General features: G+C 36.4%; 4 protein-coding genes across 10 annotated transcripts in view; 3 read left to right on the forward strand and 1 right to left on the reverse strand.

Moving 5' to 3' along the window:
* helz2a (helicase with zinc finger 2a) overlaps positions 1-1487 on the forward strand; it is a 49638-nt gene extending 48151 nt beyond the window's left edge. Inside the window, exon 21 of the mRNA XM_087258102.1 lies at positions 118-1487. Within this exon, the coding sequence (XP_087114228.1) occupies positions 118-251 (134 nt within the window). The 3' untranslated portion in view covers positions 252-1487. The remainder of the gene's footprint in view (positions 1-117) is intronic.
* LOC147843705 (uncharacterized) overlaps positions 1-24234 on the reverse strand; it is a 999056-nt gene that overhangs the window by 653044 nt on the left and 321778 nt on the right. The gene's annotated exons all lie outside the window — the stretch shown is intronic.
* ralgapb (Ral GTPase activating protein non-catalytic subunit beta) overlaps positions 1-24234 on the forward strand; it is a 471588-nt gene that overhangs the window by 329269 nt on the left and 118085 nt on the right. The gene's annotated exons all lie outside the window — the stretch shown is intronic.
* The window catches only part of sp7 (Sp7 transcription factor), a 53669-nt gene continuing 38064 nt past the window's right edge, over positions 8630-24234 (forward strand). For 5 of the 6 annotated variants that reach the window (XM_087255338.1, XM_087255342.1, XM_087255341.1 and 2 more), the window contains exon 1: positions 8666-8747. In XM_087255338.1, the coding sequence (XP_087111464.1) occupies positions 8708-8747 (40 nt within the window). In that variant the 5' untranslated portion in view covers positions 8666-8707. 6 annotated transcript variants of the gene reach the window in all.

The raw sequence follows: 24234 nt of genomic DNA on the forward strand, positions 1-24234 counted from the left end.
TGTCACACGGTTACTAGGGTAGTCTGCTATGTTGCTAAGGACATAATTAGCAATATTTTTTATATTTGATGCCTGTGCTACAGTATCATAATTCAGCTTTTTGTTTTGTTTTGACAGGAAATGAGAACTTGCTGCGCTGTAGTTCCTTATGGAGGAAACTTCTGAATCATTATCAGGAGAAAGGATGTGTGGTGAATCCTGCCCGGCTCATCCAAGTCCGACAACCCCCAAGAAGAACTGCTAGAAGATGATGTGCATGATGAATACGCACTCATATTAAGTCATTATTATTATAGCACAATTTTCAAAGCAATGATTTGCACCTATCAGGTATGTTCATAAGCTATTAAGTTATGAATATCATGAAATGACCACTGATGGCACTTTATATATTAATCTTCATTACATTCTGTTGATTGTTGTACCTTTTTTAAATGAGCTCATATTTATCTCTCTGTTTTATGTCTTAATCTTTATAGTATTTCAAGTTTGCACAGCTTAAAGGCAAAAAAGACATTCCATTTGTTTAAAAAATATTAATAATTCTGTATATAAAAGATAAACGTGAGGATAAAGTGAGATTTCTCCACATGTTACTATGAAATGAGTTTTACTGTGACAGCACTACTGTATTATGGCTGTAATCTATTCCTGCAATGTTAATATTTGACCACCTAGTGGTGCTGTACTTGCTTTTAAAGCACAGCCTGAAGTGTTAAGTAGCTTTAAATATGACCTGTATTTGGATTCTGTGAATGTAGAGATGTTGTTGAATAATTTGTACCAAATATTTTCACCATGCATTTCTTCTCTGTGCTGTATACAGTTGAAGTCAGAATTATTCACCCCCTTTGAATTTCTTTTTCTTTTTAAAATATTTCCCAAATGATGTTTGACAGAGCAAGGAAATTTTCACAGTTTGTCTAATAATATTTTTTCTTCTGAAAAAAGTCTTATTTGTTTCATTTCGGCTAAAATAAAAGCAATTTTATATTTTTTAAAAGCCATTTAATGGTCAGAATTATTAGCCCCTTTGAGCTATATTTTTTTCCTGATAGTCTACAGAACAAACCATCGTTATACAATAACTTGTCTAATTACTCTAACCTGCCTAGTTAACCTAATTAACCTAGTGAAGCCTTTAAAAGTCACTTTAAGCTGTATAGAAGTGTCTTGAAGAATATCTAATCAAATATTATTTGCTGTCATCATGGCATGAAATAAATCAGTTATTAGAGATGAGTTATTAAAGCTACTATGATTAGAAATGTGTTTAAAAAAAGCTTCTCTCTGTTAAACAGAAAAAGGGGGCTAATAATTCTGACTTCAACTGTATGTGTATTTTCTGTATTTATTTGGAAAGCATAAGGATGTTTGTTAAACTCTTTAAGGACGTCTCTGTGTCTTAAAATGTTTTTAGATAATTTGCACAAAAACATACTGAATAAATTTGGGAACTTAAGTCTCAAATAAAACTGTGAAGAAGATTCAGTCTTTATCATTGTGTTTCTTATCTTTTAGCTGAATACTATTATTGCTGAATACTTGTAAAAATATTATGTACAGTCAAGAACAAGAAATTAGTTATTAGAAATTAGTCGTTAAACCTACTAGTTGTTAAATGCACTGAACATTCTGAACAATCTTAGAAACAAGATGATGAGAAAAGGATAATCGTTGATCCATGATGAGACGGATTGGAAAGCAGAAATCCGAATACTTCAAGTAATTTGAGCACATGCTGAGTTTCAGAGTCAATACACACACACACACACACACACACACACACAGAGGAAAGTGACTGTGTTTACATGGACATCTGTAGTCGAATTATTTGCCAAATTATTAAATGGTGGACTTTAACTGCAGTTTGGCTCTTTCATTCAGGGAATTCATTCATGCCCCTCGCGACAAACGAGATATTTGATTTGAGGAATTGATGGAAGTCTGTATTTTTCATGCAGTGTTTGATACCGCACGGCGAATGAGAGAAAAAAATCTCGGCAGGTAAGCTGCATGTATTATTCTGGTCACAAAATGTGGTGAAAATCCTCCACGACAGTAATAGTTTGGTTGTGGTGCTAACATGTTTACACTCAGTGTAATTGTTAGTTCAATACGAACAAACTGAATAAACAAAGAGCACTGGTCGCTCACTTACCGAATCTGTAGAGACAGGACAATCACCAGCAACTAGAGCCGCGTCTTTATTAGGAGGAGACGAGCAGCAAATCCAGATCTCACCATTTGCAGATGAGAAAAGCTCTCGGGTAAACAATTTTCCGTAGACACGTATTGTTCTCGAGCGTCGCATGCACTGTAATCCACTCGTGACTCCAGCTGCGCTCTCATAGAGAGAAAATGAAAACAAAACCTTCCCTGCTGCAAATTATAAACGCAACACTGCATGCTAGTTTTGCCAACACAACGTGGCGTCTCTGTGTCTAAACACTGTGACAGTAATGAATATTAATGAAGTTGCACAATAGAGCGCGCTGATTGGTTTGAACCAAGCCTTACTCATGCATTAATGCATCACACTGTAAGACGTAATAAGACACACTCTGGCACAGACGTCCAGTCTGCACGCTGGAATACACGCTATTATGTCATGGCCGTGACGCAGCTTCAAAAATTCGTTTCAAACCGGAAGTATGAATTTGCTTGAAATAACGCAAAAACAACCAATTTACACTTTTTAGTGAAATATAGGTGTCCTGATAGTGTTTTTAGCAGTGTGGGACACATATACCACTGTCAGCAGCTCAACACATGTGTTTTGGTGTTTCGTGACCCTTTAACGTACTGTAAACTTAGTCACTAAATAATTTTGACTGAGGTCTGTCTTTAAACACTGCAAGAGTACTGCTGACAATACAAACTAACTTTACCTCTGAATAAACATAAACAAAGAGCACTGATCGCTCACTTACCAAATCTGTAGAGACAGAACAATCAACACCAACTAGAGCCGCGTCTTTATTAAGAGGAGACGAGCAGCAAATCCAGATCTCACCATTTGCAGATGAGAACAGCTCTCGGGTAAACAATTTTCCGTAGACACGTATTGTTGTCGAGCGTCGCGTACACTGTTAATCACTCGTGACTCCAGCTGCACTCTCATAGAGAGAAAATGAAAACAAAACTTCACTGCAGCAAACTATAAACGCAACACTGCATGCTAGTTTTGGCAACACAACGTGGCGTCTCTGCCGTCTAAACACTGTGACAGTAATGAATATTAATGAAGTTGCATAATAGAGCGCGCTGATTGGTTTGAACCAAGCCTTACTCATGCATTAATGCAGCACACTCGGAGAGAGTCGGAGAGTCCACACACGCTGGAAAACACGCTAAGATCTCATGGTCGTGATGCAGCTTCAAAAATTCGTTTCAAACCGGAAGTACGAATTGGCTCGAAATAACGCAAAAACAACCAATTTACACTTTTTAGTGAGATATCTGTGTCCTATTAGTGTTTTTAGCAGTGTGGGACACATATACCACTGTCAACAGCTCAAAACATGTGTGTTGGTGTTTCGTGACCCTTTAAAATGAATGCTCTATTATTAAAGTGTCCAGCTAGCTTTACCTCGTCCAGCAAGATACTGTAAACGGTACTGTATATATTAAATCAGTATTTTTGCTGTACAGTAAGTTCAACAGCAGTTATTAACAATGTAAACGCTATTAGAGTTTAATTTTGTGTCTCGATTTATATCACGAGCCTTTACTTTCCCACTGCATGAGCTAGATTTCAGTTCCGTGCCTCAGATTCATACGCATTGATTAAAGATGTTTCTCAGATGAATGCTGTTCTCTTTTTAAAGTGTCCAGCTAGTTTTGGGGCCTCTGTGTTTCGCAGAGTGTGTTGGTAAGGGGAGACCGACGCCAGGCTGCTCTGGAAGAGACTCTGAAGAGCGCTGTGGTTTTGCGGGAGTGTGACGAGACATGGCAGGAGAGAGAGAAAGAGAGAGAAACCACTGATGAGAGAGCATACATGAAGAAAAGACACTAGTTGAGAAGCTCTATTGTGTCAAATATTCACATCCATTCTTCTGAGATCCTTTCTTGACGTTGCATTTATTTGTCTTACTTTATCTACGGGTCGAAATAAACGCACATACAGCATTTCATATATTGTACAGAGCTATAAGGTCATCGTTAAATCATACGCTGGATGCTTATATTAATTCTGACATTATATTCCTTAATTCACTCATTTTTCTTAAGCTTAGTCCCTTATTTATTAGGGGTCGCCACAGCGGAATGAACCGGCAACTATTCTGGTGTTTGTAAGTGTGTATGCATCTGTGTTTGAGTGTCTGTGTGAAAGGGAATGTCTCCCGGTGTGTGTGTGTGTGTGTGTGTGTGCGTGCACGCGCATGCATGCTTGAGAGGGTGTGTGTGTGTGTGTGTGTGGTTTGAATTTATTTTGTGTTTGTAAGTGTGTATGCATCTGTAATGTGTGTGTGTTTGTGTGAAATAACGTGTGTGTGTGTGTGCATGCATGTTTAAAAGGGTGTTTCTGTGTGTGTAAGAGTCTGTGTGTGTGTAGTTTGAGTGTATTTTGTCTTTGTAAGTGTGTATGCATCCGTGTTGTGTGTGTGTGTGTGTGTGTGTGTGTGCGTGTGCGCATCTTTAAGAGGGTGTTTTATGTGTGTAAGAATCTGTTTGTGTGTATTTTGAGTGTATTTTGTGTTTGTAAGTGTGTATGTGTGTGTGTGTGTGTGTGTGTGTGTGTGTGTGTGTGTGTGTGTGTGTGCGCGCATGCATGCTTGAGAGGGTGTGTGTGTGTGTGTGGTTTGAATTTATTTTGTGTTTGTAAGTGTGTATGCATCTGTAATGTGTGTGTGTTTGTGTGAAATAACGTGTGTGTGTGTGTGCATGCATGTTTAAAAGGGTGTTTCTGTGTGTGTAAGAGTCTGTGTGTGTGTAGTTTGAGTGTATTTTGTCTTTGTAAGTGTGTATGCATCCGTGTTGTGTGTGTGTGTGTGTGTGTGTGTGTGCGTGTGCGCATCTTTAAGAGGGTGTTTTATGTGTGTAAGAATCTGTTTGTGTGTATTTTGAGTGTACTTTGTGTTTGTAAGTGTGTATGTGTGTGTGGGTGTGTGTCTGTGTGTCTGTCAGTATCAGTGCATGCATGTGTTGTGAGTCTGTGTGTGACAGATGTATGCAGCTGTGTGTTGTGTTTGCAGTTGTGTGTGCATGAATGCATATGCGTCTGTGTGTGCGTGTATGTGTGTGTATGTTTGTGTGTCTGTGTGTCTTAATGTCGGTGTGTGTGTGTGGCTGTGTCGCTTTATGACCCCCTTGTGTGTGTGCATGTATGTGTGTGAGTCTGTGTGTGTGTATGCATGTGTCTTTATGTCTATGTGTGTGTGTCTTTATGTCTGTGTGTGAGCGCACCTTTATGTCTGACTGTGTGTGTACGTGGCTGCATGTGTGTGTATGTGTCTTTATGTCTGTCTGTCTGTGTGTGTGTGTGTGTGTGTGTGTGTGTGTGTGTGTGTGTGTGTGTGTGTGTGTGTGAGCGCCTCATTAGCCTGTGAGCGGCTGGAGTTGCAGCAGTTCGTCTCCTCTCACCGCACTCTTTGATGGGGTTCAATCAGCGCCACATGAGACGCTCAGAGATGAAGTGGAGAATGGAAGGAAAAGATGTGGGATGAAAAGTAGGAGCGAAATACAGAGGAGTGGGCATATGATGATGAAATTCAGGACATCGGGGCCTCACTGCTTTTATGCCGCATTTACTCATAATTATAGTTAATACACAGCTTACGTTTCCTTTGACAGATGTTTTCTAAAAGTGATTTCAGCAATGCAAAAAATGTTACAGGATTGCATTTGTTAACATTAGTCAATTAACATGTCCTTCAGCTTAGTCCCTTTACTCATTAGGGGTCACCACAGTGGAATGAACCGCCAACTATTCCAGCATATGTTTTACACAGCGGATGCCCTTCCAGCTGCAACCCAGTACTGGGAAACACCCATGCACTCTCCTTCACACACACACACACACTCATACACTACAACTACACTACAATTCCCCTATAGCTAAACTTTGGGGGAAACCGGAGCACCCGGAGGAAACCCACGCCAACATGGGGAGAACATGCAAACTCCACACAGAAATACCAGCCAGCAACCTTCTCGCTGTGAGACGACGTTCAATAACTGTATTCTTAATTATACATTATGTGAATGTAATGATGTATGTGTTAAAGTAATTCAGCACACACATTATTACATTTACATAATGTATAATTAAAGATACAATTCTTTTATAGACCTGAGCTTACAAATTTACGATAGTTGTATTTTTTTATTAACTGACATTAAAAACAATATTAAATAATAGAACAAATATATTAAATGTATAATATTATGTAGGTTAGAATATGCTGAATTTGCGTTTTTCAACTGTTTGGCGCCATCTATTGACTGAACAATGCACAGGTTAGTGTATACTCCATCAGCTGTTTTAGTTTCTGTCAGCTTTGTGTTTCTGATGGCGCCATCTTGTGTCTGAAAAATGCACAGGTTAGTGTATACTCCATCAGCTGTTTTCGTTTCTGTCAGGTTTGTGTTTTTGACTGTCTCCATTTTGTGTCTGAATATTGTGCAGGTTAGTATATACTCCATCAGCTGTTTTTGTTTCTGTCAGGTCTGTGTTTCTGTTTGGCACCATCTAGTGGCAATAATGTGCAGGTTAGTGTATACTCCACCAGGTGTTTTAGTTTCTGTCAGCTTTGTGTTTTTGTTTGGCGCCATCAAGTGTCTGAACAATGCACAGGTTAGTGTATACTCCATCAGCTGTTTTAGTTTCTGTCAGCTTTGTGTTTCTGTTTGGTGCAATCTTGTGTCTGAATAATGCACAGATTAGTGTAAACTCCATCAGCTGTGTTTGTTTCTTTCAGCTTTGTGTTTTTGACAGTTTGGTGCCATATAGTGTCTGAATAATGCGCAGGTTAGTGTATACTCCACCAGCTGTTTTCATTTTTGTCAGCTTTGTGTTTTTGACTCTTTGGCACCATCTAGTGACTCAATAATGCAAAGGTTAGTGTATACTCCATCAGCTGTTTTAGTTTCTGTCAGCTTTGCGTTTCTGTTTGGTGCCATCTAGTGTCTGAATAATGCACAGGTTAGTGTATACTCCATCAGCTGTGTTTGTTTCTGTCAGCTTTGCATTTAATTAAATTATTTATTAACTATTCTATCTCAGAACAATGTTTCATGTGTATTTTTTATGTTTTGTGGCAAGTAGCCATGTAAAATCCCAATAAATTACATCTAGTATTGTTGTTTTCATAGAATAAACACTTCAATCTTAAATAACAATGCTCAGCTTTGCACTAGGCCTGCTAATAAACCTATCAGTCTTTATTCTGTGATAACAACCTCTAAGATGTACTTTATCCCTAAAAAAAACACTCGTGTTTCCTTCCGTAGGCGAGCTACTTGCTCACAGCAGGCCTAAACAGTGTTCTAGCAGTGACCTATAATTATTATTTGCTAGATTTTTTCAAGCTAACTGCTCTTTAGTAAGTTTGTAAGTGCTTCCTAAACAATCAGTTGTAATATGGGACTAATTTAGCAAGTTCTGCAGCGTCTGGATTGAATCAGCGCAGGGAGGCCCCTCGTTTTTCGGCTCCGCTTTAAACTCTCGGTGGTGTTTGTGGAAGTGCGGCTGGCGGTCGACTGAGAGCCTGCGCTGGTTAATTGCCCTTTGTTGTGGAAAGAACTGGGCTGCATGGTTCACTGCGGTCACATCTGTACAAAGAGACTCACATATGTACGCATGAAGCAGACACGAGCGCATGCATATGACACAGGACGGCTACAGTCATAAATTGTCTATAATGAAGCCACGCAGTCAGGTGAATTTATTGAATATGAGAGCAACAGAGAGATTGCAGATGCAAAGGCGTGACTGTGTGTTTAAACAGGATGATGCGTTTCCTTTGTGCGAGGGGATTTTACAAGCATATAATTATCACATTTACAAAACAGAGCTTCCGAATAATAATACATGTGTGGCCTGCGAGGGAAGCTAGTATTTTTCTAATTATTGCAAAATGATCCTGCAGACAATTTTATGAGCTTATTCTAATTTACTTTAAAAAATGGTTAAGTATTGTAGATGACTTTTTGATGTGTTTTTGGTTTTAAATTTAGTGTTTAAACTGTATTTGTTCCAAAGATATTATGTATTAAACATTTTTGTTGATAATTAAACGTTATTTATCAATTATTGAACAATACAACGATGCTAAACATGTACTTTATAGGTATTGTAAATAAAAGATTACTTTTTTTATGTGTTTTTGCCTTTAAATTTTGTGATTAAACTGTATTAGTTTCATAAATATTAAGATAATATATATGAAACATTTTTGTTCATTTTTGTTGAAAATTAAATATTTTTTAATCAATATTAAACAATGCACTGATGCTAAACATGTTAGCTATTTATGTGTGGTAAATGTGTTTTGAGTGTTTTGTTTTCCGTGCACTGACGTGTTTTTGGTGTCCATTCCATTCCTGCAAATGTCCCCATTTTTACTGTACATTCCAGCTCCACAAAGCTAAATAACAAGTGGTGTTTGATTTGACCAACAGAGGGTGCTAGTTATATTCGTTAGCATTAGCGCTCGTCTTTACCAAACAATCGCGATAGTTTACAGTCAAAAACTGGACCAGAATGACTCACTACAAGATTATTTCCGTCATATCATCATCAAGTAAGCCACATAAATCACACATCTAAACTTATAAATAGGCTATGTACAACATACACCACGATTCCATCCACGTCAGGTAAACAAAACAAAAAGCGCGCGCTTATGGCGTTTTTGGCGGCGTTTTGAGCCATTTTATAGTCACATAGCCTACTAGCATCAAAATGAATTTCTAGAATGACGTTTATTAATTATTAAGGATTGGTTTGTAATGCTCTGAGCCATGTTTATAGCCACGTAAAACCAACTATCCTATTAAAGGTAAGATAGCCACTTAACAAAACAAGACAAAAAGTACTGCTTGGTAACGTTAGGCTAGTTATATTGAGCAAAACCCATTATTTGTTATGCACATGTTTAATATGTGCCCCCCATAAACAATAACATACATAAAATGAGTGCTTTAAATACATTCATATATTATAGACAGTTCGATTAAAATGTACATTGTTTGTTTGAGAATTCTGTTCACGTATTTTCAGTGCCTGCTTGTGTAGTTGTTGTATGCTATTATGTATGTTGGACATTGCTTGCTGTTGCTGATTGTTCAAATGAACAACATTTTAAAGTAGCATGTCTTTATAATGGTCAAAGTACTGAAATGAATATAATTTGGTCATTCATGCACAGAAATAAGTGTTAAAAATGTGCGGCCATGGAAAAGCTATATTGGCTCTACAAATTTTTATAAGAACCATTTTGTAATTATTTTTAAGAGAATCTTAATCTCCTTTGTATAAAGACTCTTTTGTGTAATGAAAATGTGCTTTATGGAGCATTAAATAATGCCAGGAACCTTTTTTTCCAGAAGTGTGGTCAAGCTTTACTGCATATTATTGTAAGCCACATGGTTTTAATGCATCGTTTATTCCAAGAGACCTTCAGTGATGTTTGAATTATCTGTGTTTGCTACTGAACGTTTGTTGTGTTTTCATTTCTGAATGCTAAAATCTCCTTCTGGAAAGCCTGTAGCACAAATCCAGCTCAGAGTTTGGCTGAAGTGGTTCTTGTGGTATCGCTGCTTGTGTGTACTGTAGGTCACGTATTTCTTAAAGAAAGCACATATTTAAAAACATTTCAAACTAGTTTTGTAAATGTTTATAGCATTTGAGAATTTCGGTAAGTGTTAAAAGTTTTTTAAAAATCTATATTTCATTGTTGAAACTTAATTTATGTTGGCCAATAAAGGTAATGTCTAGTGATAACTCTTAGCCTTTTTTGTGATTTTATTAGTGATTAGCCTACTATGCAATATATTATCAAGATTGTTGCTTGTTGTAAGAATTAATGATGTGAATAATTTAATGTTTGACCTCAATGCTTTGGATGCATTTTATGAGGTTTTTTTTTAACTCCAAGTAATGTTATGATTTGGCTGAAAAAAAATACACAGCTTTTAAATACACAACTTTTGTATTTTGGGAAATTTGCTGTCCTGAGAAGTCACTTTGACTAAATTGATTTTGGGTGTACGTTGATAGAATTAATAGAATATATTATATCTATTTTTTTTTTGATGGACAGACTTTTTATTTACTACATTTATTCTTTTTCCTTTTGAGTCTGAAGATATCACTTAATTTTCAACTTTTAAAAAGTTTAAGGTTAAATTTTGAATGTTGAATGTTTGAATACAACAAAGCAACTCTTTTTAAATGAGCTTTTCGTACAGGTTTGCGATTTTGAGTTCAAAATATTGCCTCATGTAAGTCAAATCTAATTTAATTTCCACAGTGAAATATGAATTGTTTTCCCCATTTTGCATTCATAAATATCGCACTGTAAAAATTATACGATCAATTAGTCATGGCAGCATATGCTTTAAGTTCATTGCAACTTATTAAATTAAGTAAATCATGTTCTAACTTAATTTGATAAGTTATGAAAGCTGTTTTAAATTAGTTTAACAAAACATAAGTTCAATAGACTCACAGGGTTAATTTAATTCAGCTAAAATCAACCAGGTTTTTTTTAACAGTGTAGGCATGCTCATTTTCCTAAATAATTTTTTTAAAATTCTTTAAAAGAAAATTAAATATTATTCTTTAAAAGGTTCTTTCCAATCTGCAAAATGTGCTTTAAACATCAAAATGGGTCAATGACTGTCTGATTATGCGTAGTTTTATTCATAACTAGGCCCACATGGAATCTGCGCACGCAGAATTCCACAGATTTTACGCAGAATTCCGCAGATTTCTGCAGATTTTTAGCCCATTATTAATTCTGTTTATTTACTTGAGTAAATGTGTAAATCTGAATTTATTCAGTTTTTATTCAGTAATTTATTACTTTCTGTTTAATATATTAAGGTTTTAGTTATGATACTCCGCTGGATACTCCCAAAATAATTCCGCAGAAATCCGCAGATTTTTACCAAAATTCTCAGCAGAAATAGCAAAAAACGTCCGCAGATTTCGTCTGGCCCTGTTCATAACCATTAATCAAATGTAAGACTTCCAGTGTTTTCCAGTTTATTCAATTTATATTCAGGCTTTGCTTGTTTACGCTGGGAGTGTATTGCATCATGCTTGTTTAGGATGCAGAGAAGTGGTAAAATTTAACATTATACTCCTAAATCCTTTCGATGCATCCAGACATTTTACTCATAATTTCTTTATGTTGATTTAAATTAGTGCATCACCCCTTCTCTTAAATAAATTAAATCGAATGTATTGCAAATACAGTCATGCTTAACATTAAGGTTCCATTCATTTATTTATTTTTGGCTTAGTTCCTTTATTAATCAGGGGCCGCCGCAGCGAAATGAACTGTCAACTTATCCAACATGTTTTACACAGCGGATACCCTTCCAGCTGCAACCCATCACTGGGAAAACTAAGGTTCCATTATAATACAAAATAATCTGCCAACGGGGTGAGCAAATTAATATTATTTCAAAGCGATTATTTTGCTTGCCCCATTGTCAGATATTTTTTGCTTGTTTAAAGGAAAAACCTGCTTATTTTTGGCTCATTATTTTTGAAAATAAGACAAGTATTTTCTGCTTGTTTAGAAAATGCTTCTTTGTTTAAGAATTTTTAGGTATTTGGGCGAGAAACAAGGCAAAAACTCTAAGTAAGAGAAGCATTTATTGCAGTGCATGCATGTAGTGTGAAATATGCATGCACATTTGTAAGACAAGCATTTAGTGTGTGCATTGCTCATCTACAGGTGGATTGTTAGTTGTTTCTAGCAAGCCCAATAGGGGGCGTCGTCCACTAGCTGGCCCTTGTAAAAATATGTCCCAAAATGAGCAGGTTTTTCCTTAAAACAAGCAAAATAATATGGCAATGGGGTAAGCACAGTAATCTTGTTTTTTTTTTAACATGAGACTATTTTACTTTCCCCACGGGCAGATAACTTTGCTTGTTTTCAGGAAAAACGCACTTTAATTTGACATTATTTCTCAAAACATTATTTGTTAGTAGTCTAGAAAATGCTTCTTGATTTAAGAATTTTTAGGTATTATTTGGGCTAGACACGAGGCAAAAACTAAGTAAGACAAGGTTTTTTTTGTGCAGTGCATGGATGCGATGATGGATATGTGCATGCAAATTTATAAAAAGAGCATTTTTGCAGTGTGCGGTGCACATCTACAGGTGGATAGTGAGCGGATTAATCTTACTTCAAAGAGAAAACTGGATTATTTTGCTTACCCCATTGACATTTATTTTGCTTGTTTTAACTCTTTAATTTTGACTCATTATTTCTGAAAACAGCACATTATTTGTGCTCATCTAGAAAATTCTTCTTGGTTTAAGATGTTGTAGATTTTTGGATTTAAAACTAGAAAGTGTTTTTTTTCTGTGCATATGCAATGTGAAATGTTTGCATGCTAATTTGTAAGAAAAGCATCTTTAATGTAAAAAATATGCATGTTCATTCTTTATCTGCCAGTGAGGTAAGAAAAATAATCTAGTTTTAGTTTTGAAGTAAGATTATTCTTCTTACACTATATTGGCAGATTATTTTGCTTGTTTTAAGAAAAAAAAACTCACTTAATTTTGACTCATTATTTCTAAAAACAAGAAAATATTTGTGCTTGTCTAGAAAATGCTTCTTGGTTTAAGCTTTTGTAGATATTTGCAGGGTTCAACACAAAGGACGTTTTCTACTGGCTCGACTGGACCAGCGGTTCAGATTATTACTTGCCCTGCCAAAATAAAAATAAAAAAAGCAATTTCTTAGCCACATATTTTAAATAATGTGTCAAAAATAATGTCTGTGAATCTAGAATTAAAATATGTTTAAAATGTTAAAATATTTAGCAGTAAAAAATAGCAGTATGGAAAATGTGCTGGTAATGTGTTGTAAAACAAAAGGTGTCTGACTTAAAAGTGACAGAAAACTATACAAAACATCATTTATTATTGTTGTGTTGTACCCATGTGAATCTGTTTCCACAACGTCACTAACAGACATTTCTTTTAGCCTCATATTTTTGATATTGTCGTCTCTTCACTGTCCCGAACATCTCTCATGCTGCTCATCGGGCAGTTCTCATTGTTGAACCCTGATTTGGGCTAGAAACAAAACAAAAGCTTTGATTTTATTTTATTTATTTTAATTTTTTTTTGTGCTGTGCATGTATGCGGTGTGAAATGTGTAAGAAAAGCATAACGTGTCAAAAATAAACATGTTTTTCCTTAAAACAAGCAAACTAATCTGCCAGTGAGGTAAAAAAATAATCTAGTTTAGCTTTGAAGTAGGATTGTTCTTCTTTCCCTATATTGGCAGATTATTAGCTTGTTTTAAGAAGAAAACTCACCTAATTTGACTCATTATTTCTGAAAAAAAGAAAATATTTGTGCTTGTCTAGAAAATGCTTCTTAATTTAAGATTTTGCAGATATTTGCAGGGTTCAACGCTAAGGACATTTTCTACTGGCTGGACTGGACCAGCGGTTTAGATTTTTACTTGCCCTGCCAAAATTTTCACTGGTGGCACCAAAATAAATACATAAATAAATTTAAAAAATAGCAATTTCTTAGCCACATATTTTAAATAATGTGTCAAAAATAATGTCTGTAAATCTAAAATTGAAATATGTTTAAAATGTTAAAATATTTAGCAGTAAAAAATAGCAGTATGGAAAATGTGCAGGTAATTTTTTTGCAAAACAAAAGGTGTCTGACTTAAAAGTGACAGAAAACTATACAAAACATCATTTAATATTGTTGTGTTGTACCCATGTGAATATCTGTTTCCACAACAACACTAACAGACATTTCTTTTAGCCTCATAATTTGATGTTGTCGTCTCTTCACTGTACTGGTCTTTACCAGGCATTCTCGCAACATCCAGCATCCAATCAAGGAACCAAAAAGCAATATGCTGTTTACGACTTCACAGAAAACGTGGTGTCAAAGACTTAAAAGCACAATTTGTGTCTCGTTTCTAAGACTGTTTTTGCATGCAACTGATAAATAGTCGCAGGCAAATTAAGATTTTGTGACAAGGCAGCACTGGCCTGATCGAGCCAGTAATGATTCTCTCTACTGTCCCGAACATCTCTCACGCTGCTCATCAGTCTTTATTGTTGAACCCTGATTTGGGCTAGAAACAAAACAAAAGCATTTTTTTTGTGCTGTGCATGGATGTGGTGTGAAATGTGTAAGAAAAGCATAATGTGGCAAAAATAAACATGTTTTTCCTTAAAACGAGCAAACTAATGTGCCAGTGAGGTAAAAAAATAATCTAGTTTTAGCTTTGAAGTAGGATTGTTCTTCTTACACTATATTGTCAGATTATTAGCTTGTTTTAAGAAGAAAACTCACCTAATTTTGACTCATTACTTCTGAAAACAAGAAAATATTTGTGCTTGTCTAGAAAATGCTTCTTGGTTTAAGATTTTGTAGATATTTGGACTTGAAACTAGAAAGCGTTTTTTTTTTTTCTGTGCATATGCAATGTGAAATGTTTGCATGCTAATTTGTAAGAAAAGCATCTTTAGTGTCAAAAATATGCATGTTCATTCTTAATCTGCCAGTGAGGTAAGAAAAATAATCTAGTTTTAGCTTTGAAGTAGGATTGTTCTTCTTACACTATATTGGCAGATTATTTAGCTTGTTTTAAGAAGAAAACTCACTTATTTTGACTCATTACTTCTGAAAAAAAGAAAAGATTTGTACTTGTCTAGAAAATGCTTCTTAATTTAAGATTTTGTAGATATTTGCAGGGAATTTTACTTGCCCTGCCAAACTTTTCACTGGTGCCTCCAAAATAAATACATAAATGAATAAAAAATAGCAATTTCTTAGCCACATATTTTAAATAATGTGTCAAAAATAATGTCTGTAAATCTAAAATTGAAATATGTTTAAAATGTTAAAAAAATAGCAGTATGGAAAATGTGCTGGTAATGTGTTGTAAAACAAAAGGTGTCTGACTTAAAAGTGACAGAAAACTATACAAAACATCATTTAATATTGTTGTGTTGTACCCATGTGAATATCTGTTTCCACAACGTCACTAACAGACATTTCTTTTAGCCTCATAATTTGATGTTGTCGTCTCTTCACTGTACTGGTCTTTACCAGGCATTCTCGCAACATCCAGCATCCAATCAAGGAACCAAAAAGCAATATGCTGTTTACGACTTCACAGAAAACGTGGTGTCAAAGACTTAAAAGCACAATTTGTGTCTCGTTTCTAAGACTGTTTTTGCATGCAACTGATAAATAGTCGCAGGCAAATTAAGATTTTGTGACAAGGCAGCACTGGCCTGATCGAGCCAGTAATGATTCTCTCTACTGTCCCGAACATCTCTCACGCTGCCCATTGTTGAACCCTGATTTGGGCTAGAAACAAAACAAAAGCATTTATTGTGCTGTGCATGGATGTGGTGTGAAATGTGTAAGAAAAGCATAATGTGGCAAAAATAAACATGTTTTTCCTTAAAACGAGCAAACTAATGTAGCAGTGAGGTAAGAAAAATAATCTAGTTTAGCTTTGAAGTAGGATTGTTCTTCTTCCCCTATATTGGCAGATTATTAGCTTGTTTTAAGAAGAAAACTCACCTAATTTTGACTCATTACTTCTGAAAAAAAAAGAAAATATTTGTGCTTGTCTAGAAAATGCTTCTTGGTTTAAGATTTTGTAGATATTTGGACTTGAAACTAGAAAGTGTTTTTTTTCTGTGCATATGCAATGTGAAATGTTTGCATGCTAATTTGTAAGAAAAGCATCTTTAGTGTCAAAAATATGCATGTTCATTCTTTATCTGCCAGTGAGGTAAGAAAAATAATCTAGTTTTAGCTTTGAAGTAGGATTATTCTTCTTACACTATATTGGCAGATTATTTAGCTTGTTTTAAGAAGAAAATTCACTTAATTTTGACTCATTATTTCTAAAAACAAGAAAATATTTGTGCTTGTCTAGAAAATGCTTCTTAATTTAAGCTTTTGTAGATATTTGCAGGGTTCAACACAAAGGACGTTTTCTACTGGCTCGACTGGACCAGCGGTTCAGATTATTACTTGCCCTGCCAAGATTTTTACTGGTCTCACCAAAATAAATAAATAAACTAAAAAATAGCTATTTTTTAGCCACATATTTTAAATAATGTGTCAAAAATGATGTCTGTGAATCTAGAATTGAAATATGTTTAAAATGTTCAGCAGTAAAAAATAGCAGTATGGAAAATGTGCAGGAGTTTTATTGCAAAACAAAAGGTGTCTGACTTAAAAGTGACAGAAAACTATACAAAACATCTTTTATTATTGTTGTGTTTTATGTGAATATCTGTTTCCACAACGTCACTAACAGACATTTCTTTTAGCCTCATAATTTGATGTTGTCGTCTCTTCACTGTACTGGTCTTTACCAGGCATTCTCGCAACATCCAGCATCCAATCAAGGAACCAAAAAGCAATATGCTGTTTACGACTTCACAGAAAACGTGGTGTCAAAGACTTAAAAGCACAAATTGTGTCTCGATTCTAAGATACTGACAAATAGTCACAGGCAAATGAAAATTTTGTGACAAGGCAGCAGTGGCCTGATCGGGCCAGTAATGATTCTCTCTACTGTCTCGAACATCTCTCACGCTGCTCATCGGGCAGTCTTTATTGTTGAACCCTGATTTGGGCTAGAAACAAAACAAAAGCATTTATTGTGCTGTGCATGGATGTGGTGTGAAATGTGTAAGAAAAGCATAATGTGGCAAAAATAAACATGTTTTTCCTTAAAACGAGCAAACTAATGTGCCAGTGAGGTAAAAAAAAATCTAGTTTAGCTTTGAAGTAGGATTGTTCTTCTTACCCTATATTGGCTGATTATAAGCTTGTTTTAAGAAGAAAACTCACCTAATTTTGACTCATTACTTCTGAAAACAAGAAAATATTTGTGCTTGTCTAAAAAAAAATGCTTCTTGGTTTATAATTTGTTAGATATTTGGACTATAATCAAGACAAGTAAGAGAAGCATTTTGTGCAGTGCATGCATGCGATGATAGATATATGCAAGAGCATGTTCGCTGTGTGCATTGCGCATCTACAGGTGGATAGTGAGCTGTTTGTGGCAGCTCCAGTAGGGGGCGTCGTCCACCAGCTGGCCTGTGTAACGTGGCGTGGGTAGCTGGCGGTGGTTTTGGTCAGGCAGACTGGAGCCCTTGGGCGCTGGCATGCAGCTGAGCATTCGGGAGGGGCCCCCTCAAAAACCATGTCCTCAGGGGCCACACCCACCGCTGCTCCTCTCTGCGGGGGGACGCGCGCCTCTGCAGGCCAGGCCTCCGGATTTAGAGCGGCTCTCAGACCGCGTGGAAGTGAAAGCATTCGGCTTTATTTTGGAGGCCAGACTGCGTGGCATTCGCTCTGAGCATCTGGGAAAGTCTGTTTACAGTCACTTCCTCCATTCCAGACTCAAACTGTCCTGTTTCTCTCGTATTTTCTTATTTTTTTCAGCGTGTGTTTGAGTGTGTGTGTAGTGTGTGTGTGTGTGTGTAGTGTGAAGAACATATAGATGAAGTTTAATGAAGTGCTTAATGAATTGGTCAGCACGTTTTGTAGTTGGACATTTTGGTTTAAATATACTTAAGCTCATCTCGTTTTTGCACCGTGTGCATGTAGTGTGTATAATATATGTGTCAGAATATATATAAACTCCTCAGTATGGTCTGACAATATATCATTTGAGCATCGATATTGCAATGTGTATCCTCACACTGTAAAAAACCCTGGTTGACTTAAATTTTTTAAGCTGAATCAAATTAACCCTATGAGTCCACTGAACTTATGTGGTGTTAAACTGACTTAAAACAGCTTGCATAACTTACCAAATTAAGTTACAACATGGTTAACTTAGTTTTATGAGTTACAATGAACTAAAAACATGCTGTCTTGACTAATTGATCATATAATGTTTTACAGTGCAGTAGTTTTTTTTTTTTTTTTTGGTGTCTTAAGAGTTAACTTAAGAGTTTTATGTCAAGTCCACTAAAATTTGTTTAAACAATTAAGTTAACTTCATTAATTTTGAGTTCATGATGTTTACAGTGTTAGTAAAATGATGTTCTTAAGGTTGCAGTCTTGTTTCTAGTGCAAATATCTAAAAATTATTAAATTAAAAATTATTACAAGCAAGACAGGTAAAAATATTGTCTTGTTTTCAGTTATAATGTTAAAATTAAGTAAGCTTTTCTCAAAAACAAGCAAAATAATTTTATTTAAAAGCGAAAACAAGATTATTTTGCTTGTTTTAAAGAAAAACTTTAGTTAGTTTTGACATGTCTTTAAAACAAGACAGGATTACTTTTTGATCTTGAAAATCTTTCTTGATTTTAAGAATTTTTAGATATTTGCTCTACAAACAAGATGATAACTGCAGTGACGACAGTGATTACGCTGCAAAAAATGCTTTTCTTATTTAGATATTTTGTCTTGTTTTGAGTCTAAATATCTAAAGATTCTCAAATAAAGGAGAATTCTCTAGACAAGCAAAACATATTATCTTGTTTTGAGAAATAATATGCCAATATTAAGTGAGTTTTTCCTTAAAACAGGCATAATAATCTGCCAATGGGGTAAGCAAAAAAATCTTACGTCAAAAGGAAAAACAAGATTTTTTTGCTTACCCCATTGGCAGATTATTTGGCCTGTTTTAAGGAAAAACTCACTTAATATTGGCATATTATTTATTGTTTGTAGAGCAAATATCTAAAAATTCTTAAAATCAAGAAAGATTTTCAAGATCAAAAAGTAATCCTGTCTTGTTTTAAAGACATGTCAAAACTAACTAAAGTTTTTGAATGTTTTATATTTTGTTACAGCCTAACTATAGTTAGGCATGAGCCGATAAACATTTTCAAGGTACACCGCGGTTTCGAAAAGTCAAGATTTTAAAACCGCCAATTTTCTGCTATACCGTTTCCACAGTATATGTAAGATTTTTTTTTTACGTTGTTTTTTTGTTTGTTTGTTTCTTAGGACACCATTATCTCCAGCAGAAAACATCTCCAAAGAAGCTGTTTTAAATTGTAAAGAAATCCGTGCTTTTGAAACTAAAGTCAATAATTCATTTGATTTATTTCCCCTGACATGTTGACTGCTCCAGTGTTTCAAAAGGGGAAAAGTTTTTTTTTTTTTTTTTTATCCAGATATTTAAAAATAATATATTTAGAACAGTAACCACAATACTGTGAAACCGTGATATTTTCATACGAGGTTTACATATCCTCTTAATGCCCGAGGTGTTTTTTTCAACACAATCTCACTGCAATTCGTAACTTTTTCATTTAGTGGCTAATTCGTATTAATTCGTACGATCTAATTTGTACAATTTAGTACGATTTGCTCATGATGGTTGGGTTTAGGGGTGGGGTTAGGGGCCACGCCTCCTTTTTAAAATCGTACAATTTCAAACGACTGAACTCAAATTCATATGAATTAGCCACTAAACTGACAAAACGTAAAATACTTATGTTTTCTCATGAGATCAGGCGGATTTTTTTACTTGCATTTTTTATTTCTCTTTGCTGTTTGGGCTTATTGGAAACTAAATAGAATAAAAATCTAAGTATCATCTTTTGATATGATGCACTTTCAGAGAAAAATGATGTCCATATATGAGGACTCGTGGTGCCAATTTACATAAAACACTTTTTCCTGAATTTTTTTAATGCATATTTAACACAGATTTTTTTTTTTTTTACTTGATTTGACTATCAGAGAGTAAAAACAACCTTTTTCCTCATTTTGTACAGCTAAAAATAGGGTTTGGGACATTTCATATGCTGCAGGATGACACTGTATGTCTGTAACAAAATATAAAACATTCAAAGTATTTTAAAATAGCCACTTATAAGCTAAAATTGTGCTGTCCAGATATGTGGACACTCAGGCCCTAAGAGGATATCATCATCGGCCCATGCCTATTCATGGTGTACGATTATTGAATTCACAGAAATTTGTTGTTTGGATAAAAACCTTGATTATTTTTTTAACCTATCAAACTGTAATGATATCAGATATATTATGTCATAATTTAAGAATAAAACACTTAATTTAAACTACTATACAGCCTTTGAGTATCCGAGTGAGGACAGAAGAGTGTACGGTGTGGAGGTGGAAGCTGTGTTTTTCTTACTGATGTCAGTAGCTGTAGCTGCAGGGTGTGGGTGCAGCGCTGGGTGGTCCGAGATCTCCTCCAGCACTCGCTGTGGGTTTCTGACCTGCCGTGTTTTGTTTTGGTGTTTAAAGGAAGGGCTCTCTTTAGGTATAATGTGCTTATTTTTACTGGGACCTGCTGGTTTGGGCTCTTTCTATATGGATGAATATCATCAAAACGTGCAGGTCACCCCTCAAAAAATTGTTTTATTTTCCATGAAATGTATTTTTGAAACGTTTAAATGTTAAGCACTTGACACAAATCAGCACGTTTAATGATTTCAGATTTATTACGTTTTATAAAACTTGTTTGGTCCACTTTATGCCTGTATTACTTATTATTTGGGTTTATTTAAAGATTGTAAGTACTGCAAACACCATACATGGTTAAAAACTAATAAACTGAAGAGTCTTTTACACTAAACTGTTGAATCAATGGAAATGTACATGATTTCATATTTCTATTGAGAATATGCATATATTTTTGTTATATTTTTGTTTTGGTGTTTAAAGGAAGGGCTCTCTTTAGGTATAATGTGCTTACTTTACTGGAACCTGCTGGTTTGGGCTCTCTGAAGATCATCAAAATGTGCAGGTTACCCCTCAAACAATACAAATGCATTTTTGAAACTCTTTAACGTTAGTTTTGTGCTAAATTGACATTACAAAGTTTTTAAAAATACCTTTAAAAGTTTCCCTGCAAATATTCTGTAATGATTAGATGCTTTAGGCCTGCTTATAATATTATACAGTCGGGGAGAGCGAAACACAAAGTAGCACTTTTTGGTTTTGGTCAAATAATGAACAAAGTAATGGGCTTAGACAAACCATTTGTTTTTTACCAGCAACACACAGGCCTCTCCTACAAATGAGCACTGGTTGTATGATCGTCGGACCTATGGTTTCTGTGCAGTATTCCCAAAAGTGCTAGGAGTAAAAATATTACTATTTACCCCACCTCTGGGGCTAGATGTTACAGACAGGGGGTTAGTTGTTACACATGCCTAAAAAGGCAGATTTTACACAATTAATTAAAATCCAGTTTACTTTAAATAGTAGCTATATCTCCTCAGCACTTGGCTTAATTTATTTTTTATTCTACATGGCACAGTATGTTTATTTATTTATTGGATAAACACATTTGGATTTATTTGCATTTATCCATTATTATACCATGCATTTAATTGTAGTATTAGCAATAAAATATTTTTAAATAATATTTTTAATTTTAAAAAATTATTTAAAAATTTCTCAACAGTTATTTCATTCATTTTCTTGTCGGCTTAGTCCCTTTATTAATCCGGGGTCGCCACAGCGGAATGAACCACCAACTTATCCAGCAAGTTTTTACACAGCGGATGTCCTTCCAGCCGCAACCCATCTCTGGGAAACACTACGGACAATGTAGCCTACCCAATTCACCTGTACCGCATGGCTTTGGACTGTGGGGGAAACCGGAGCACCTGGAGGAAACCCACGCAAAGGCAGGGAGAACATGCAAACTTCACACAGAAACGCCAACTGAGCCGAGGTTCGAACCAGCGACCTTCTTGCTGTGAGGTGACAGCACTACCTACTGTGCCACTCCCTCACCCAGTTCTCAACATTACACTCAAAATTAAAAAAAATATTTTGTACGTTTAAAAGGTGTCCAACATTGTGTGGCTTAATTGTAACACCCTGTACAACTAATCCCGCTGTGTGATGAATTGTTAACTGGACAAGTTCATAAGCAAACACATTGCACTTTCAGATCTCAAAACTTTAGACAAGAGCATTAAACACAAGCAGAACACAATTCTCTCAGACTAGCCCTCACTAGAGAGACTGTCCTCACAGAGACCCTCAGAAAGAGTAAGAGCGAGAAGGAGCGTGAGAGAGAGAGAGAGATCGCCATTGTAGTTTTTTAAACGCTACGCCGACCAGCGATAGGTGGTGCAAACCCAGCGTTAGTGATCAACATCATCAGCACAAATTGCAGATCATCCAATATACACACACATATACCCAAAATACGTTCTGCAAGCGAACGTAACAAAACAACTGAAGCACAGGTGTCAAACTCAGTTCCTTGAAGGCCACAGCTCTGCACAGTTTAGTTCCAACCCTAATTAAACACACCTGATCAAGCTAACTGAGTCCTTTAAGCTTGTTTGAAATCTGCAGGTAAAGTGTGTTGAAGCAGGGTTGGAACTAAATCAGGCATGTCCAAGCTCGGTCCTGGAGGGCCGGTGTCCTGCAAAGTTTAGTTCCAACCCCATTCAAACACACCTGGGCTAGTTAATCAAGCTCTTACTAGGCTTTCTAGAAACATCCTTGCAGGTGTGTTGAGGCAAGTTGGAGATCTGCAGGACGCCGGCCCTCCAGGCCCTCCAGGACCGAGTTTGGACACCCCTGAGTTAAACTGTGGAGGGCAGTGGCCCTCAAGGAACTGAGTTTGACACCCATGAAGTAAATGAACTCTGAAGTCTATTTAAGGGATTATAGTTTATTTAAATTACATTATTGATGCCGTAAAAAGAATCTTATAAAATTGAAAATAGTCACTCTAGTCTTTCACCGGAAGTTTATCGGTAGCTGAAAAACACTTGCTATGTGTACAGCCCATTGTGTCTTAAAGCTGACCTATTATGCAAAAATGACTTTTATAAGAGGTTTAAACCCAGCCCCGCCCACTAGTGCCCATCTCTCCCTCATTAGCATAAACAGCAGCCCTGAGTGAGAAGCAGCCGTCTGTCCATTAGCCATTAGAGTGTTTGAGCTGCTGAAGATGATGGCAGAATAGACTAAGAGGATTATAGATGTGGAGTTTAAGATGAAGCATAGTGACAGGAGTCTCCATAGACTGACACTGTAGCACACATGCAGACCTGATGAGCACTGCTATGCTGATACATATGCATATTTGGCCCCGGCCTCTTTTATAAACAGCACAATCTCATTTAAATTTAAAGCAACAATCACCAAAACTCTACAATTAGGCTCAAAGCCTAAAAGGGTCAGTTTCAGAGAGTTAGGGCTTACTCACACTATGCCATCCGTACCGTGCCCAGGCCTGTTTCCCGGATCGTTTGAGAAGTGTGAGTGCGCTGAATCAGGCTCAAGCCCGGTTCACTTGGCCGGCCCTGGCCCGGTTGGAAGAGGTGTGCCTGAGCGCGGTTCACTTGGGCTTTGGCGCGGTACGCTTGTGTGTGAGTGCAAAATGCGCCAAAGCCCGAAACTGAAAGCGAGACGTGACTTTTACGGGGCTGTTTCATATGGTTTTATTAATCATTCTTACTGTTCAGTGAACGCAAACTGCCGTAGTTTATTAAAGACGCAAACCCCTCACTGCACCACAGCTGCACCTTCAGCAGACCTCCTCATTCCTGCAGCACGAGGGCTTTATGATTGTTTATGAGCGCCAAAAGTGGCGGATCTGTTCGGCGAAATATCTGACTGCGTGTCACCGCATCCCTAAGGACTGTTTGGCGAAATATTTGACTGCATGTCACTGCATATCAAACCACTGAAACGATATAACTAGAGAAATCTCCACTGTGCTGCTGAGTGAGAGAGCGCTTCTCACTGAACAGCACAGCAGTGATGACGTAAGCGTGCCGAAGCCCGTTTGTGGTGTGAGCGCGGGCTGTCGGGGGAGACGGGAGGGGGGACAATCGTGGTTTGGCCCGGTTCGAGGCAACTGTACCTAGTGTGAGTACACTTGGTTCATTTGTCTGGACCGTACCCAAGTTCGATTGTCTCCCCTTGCCACCTCCTTGGTTTGTGTTCACACTGTCTTTTGTCCTTCTGAACCCCGGTACGCTTGCGTCATCGAGCTGCTGTTTTGTTTACAGCCGTTGCTAGGTGATGGCTACGCAAGCAAGCGCCGAAATGGGAAGACTTCC

Source organism: Danio rerio, chromosome 6 (assembly GCF_052040795.2).
Source record: "Danio rerio strain M-AB ecotype USA chromosome 6, GRCz13ab, whole genome shotgun sequence".
Lineage (NCBI taxonomy): Eukaryota > Metazoa > Chordata > Actinopteri > Cypriniformes > Danionidae > Danio > Danio rerio.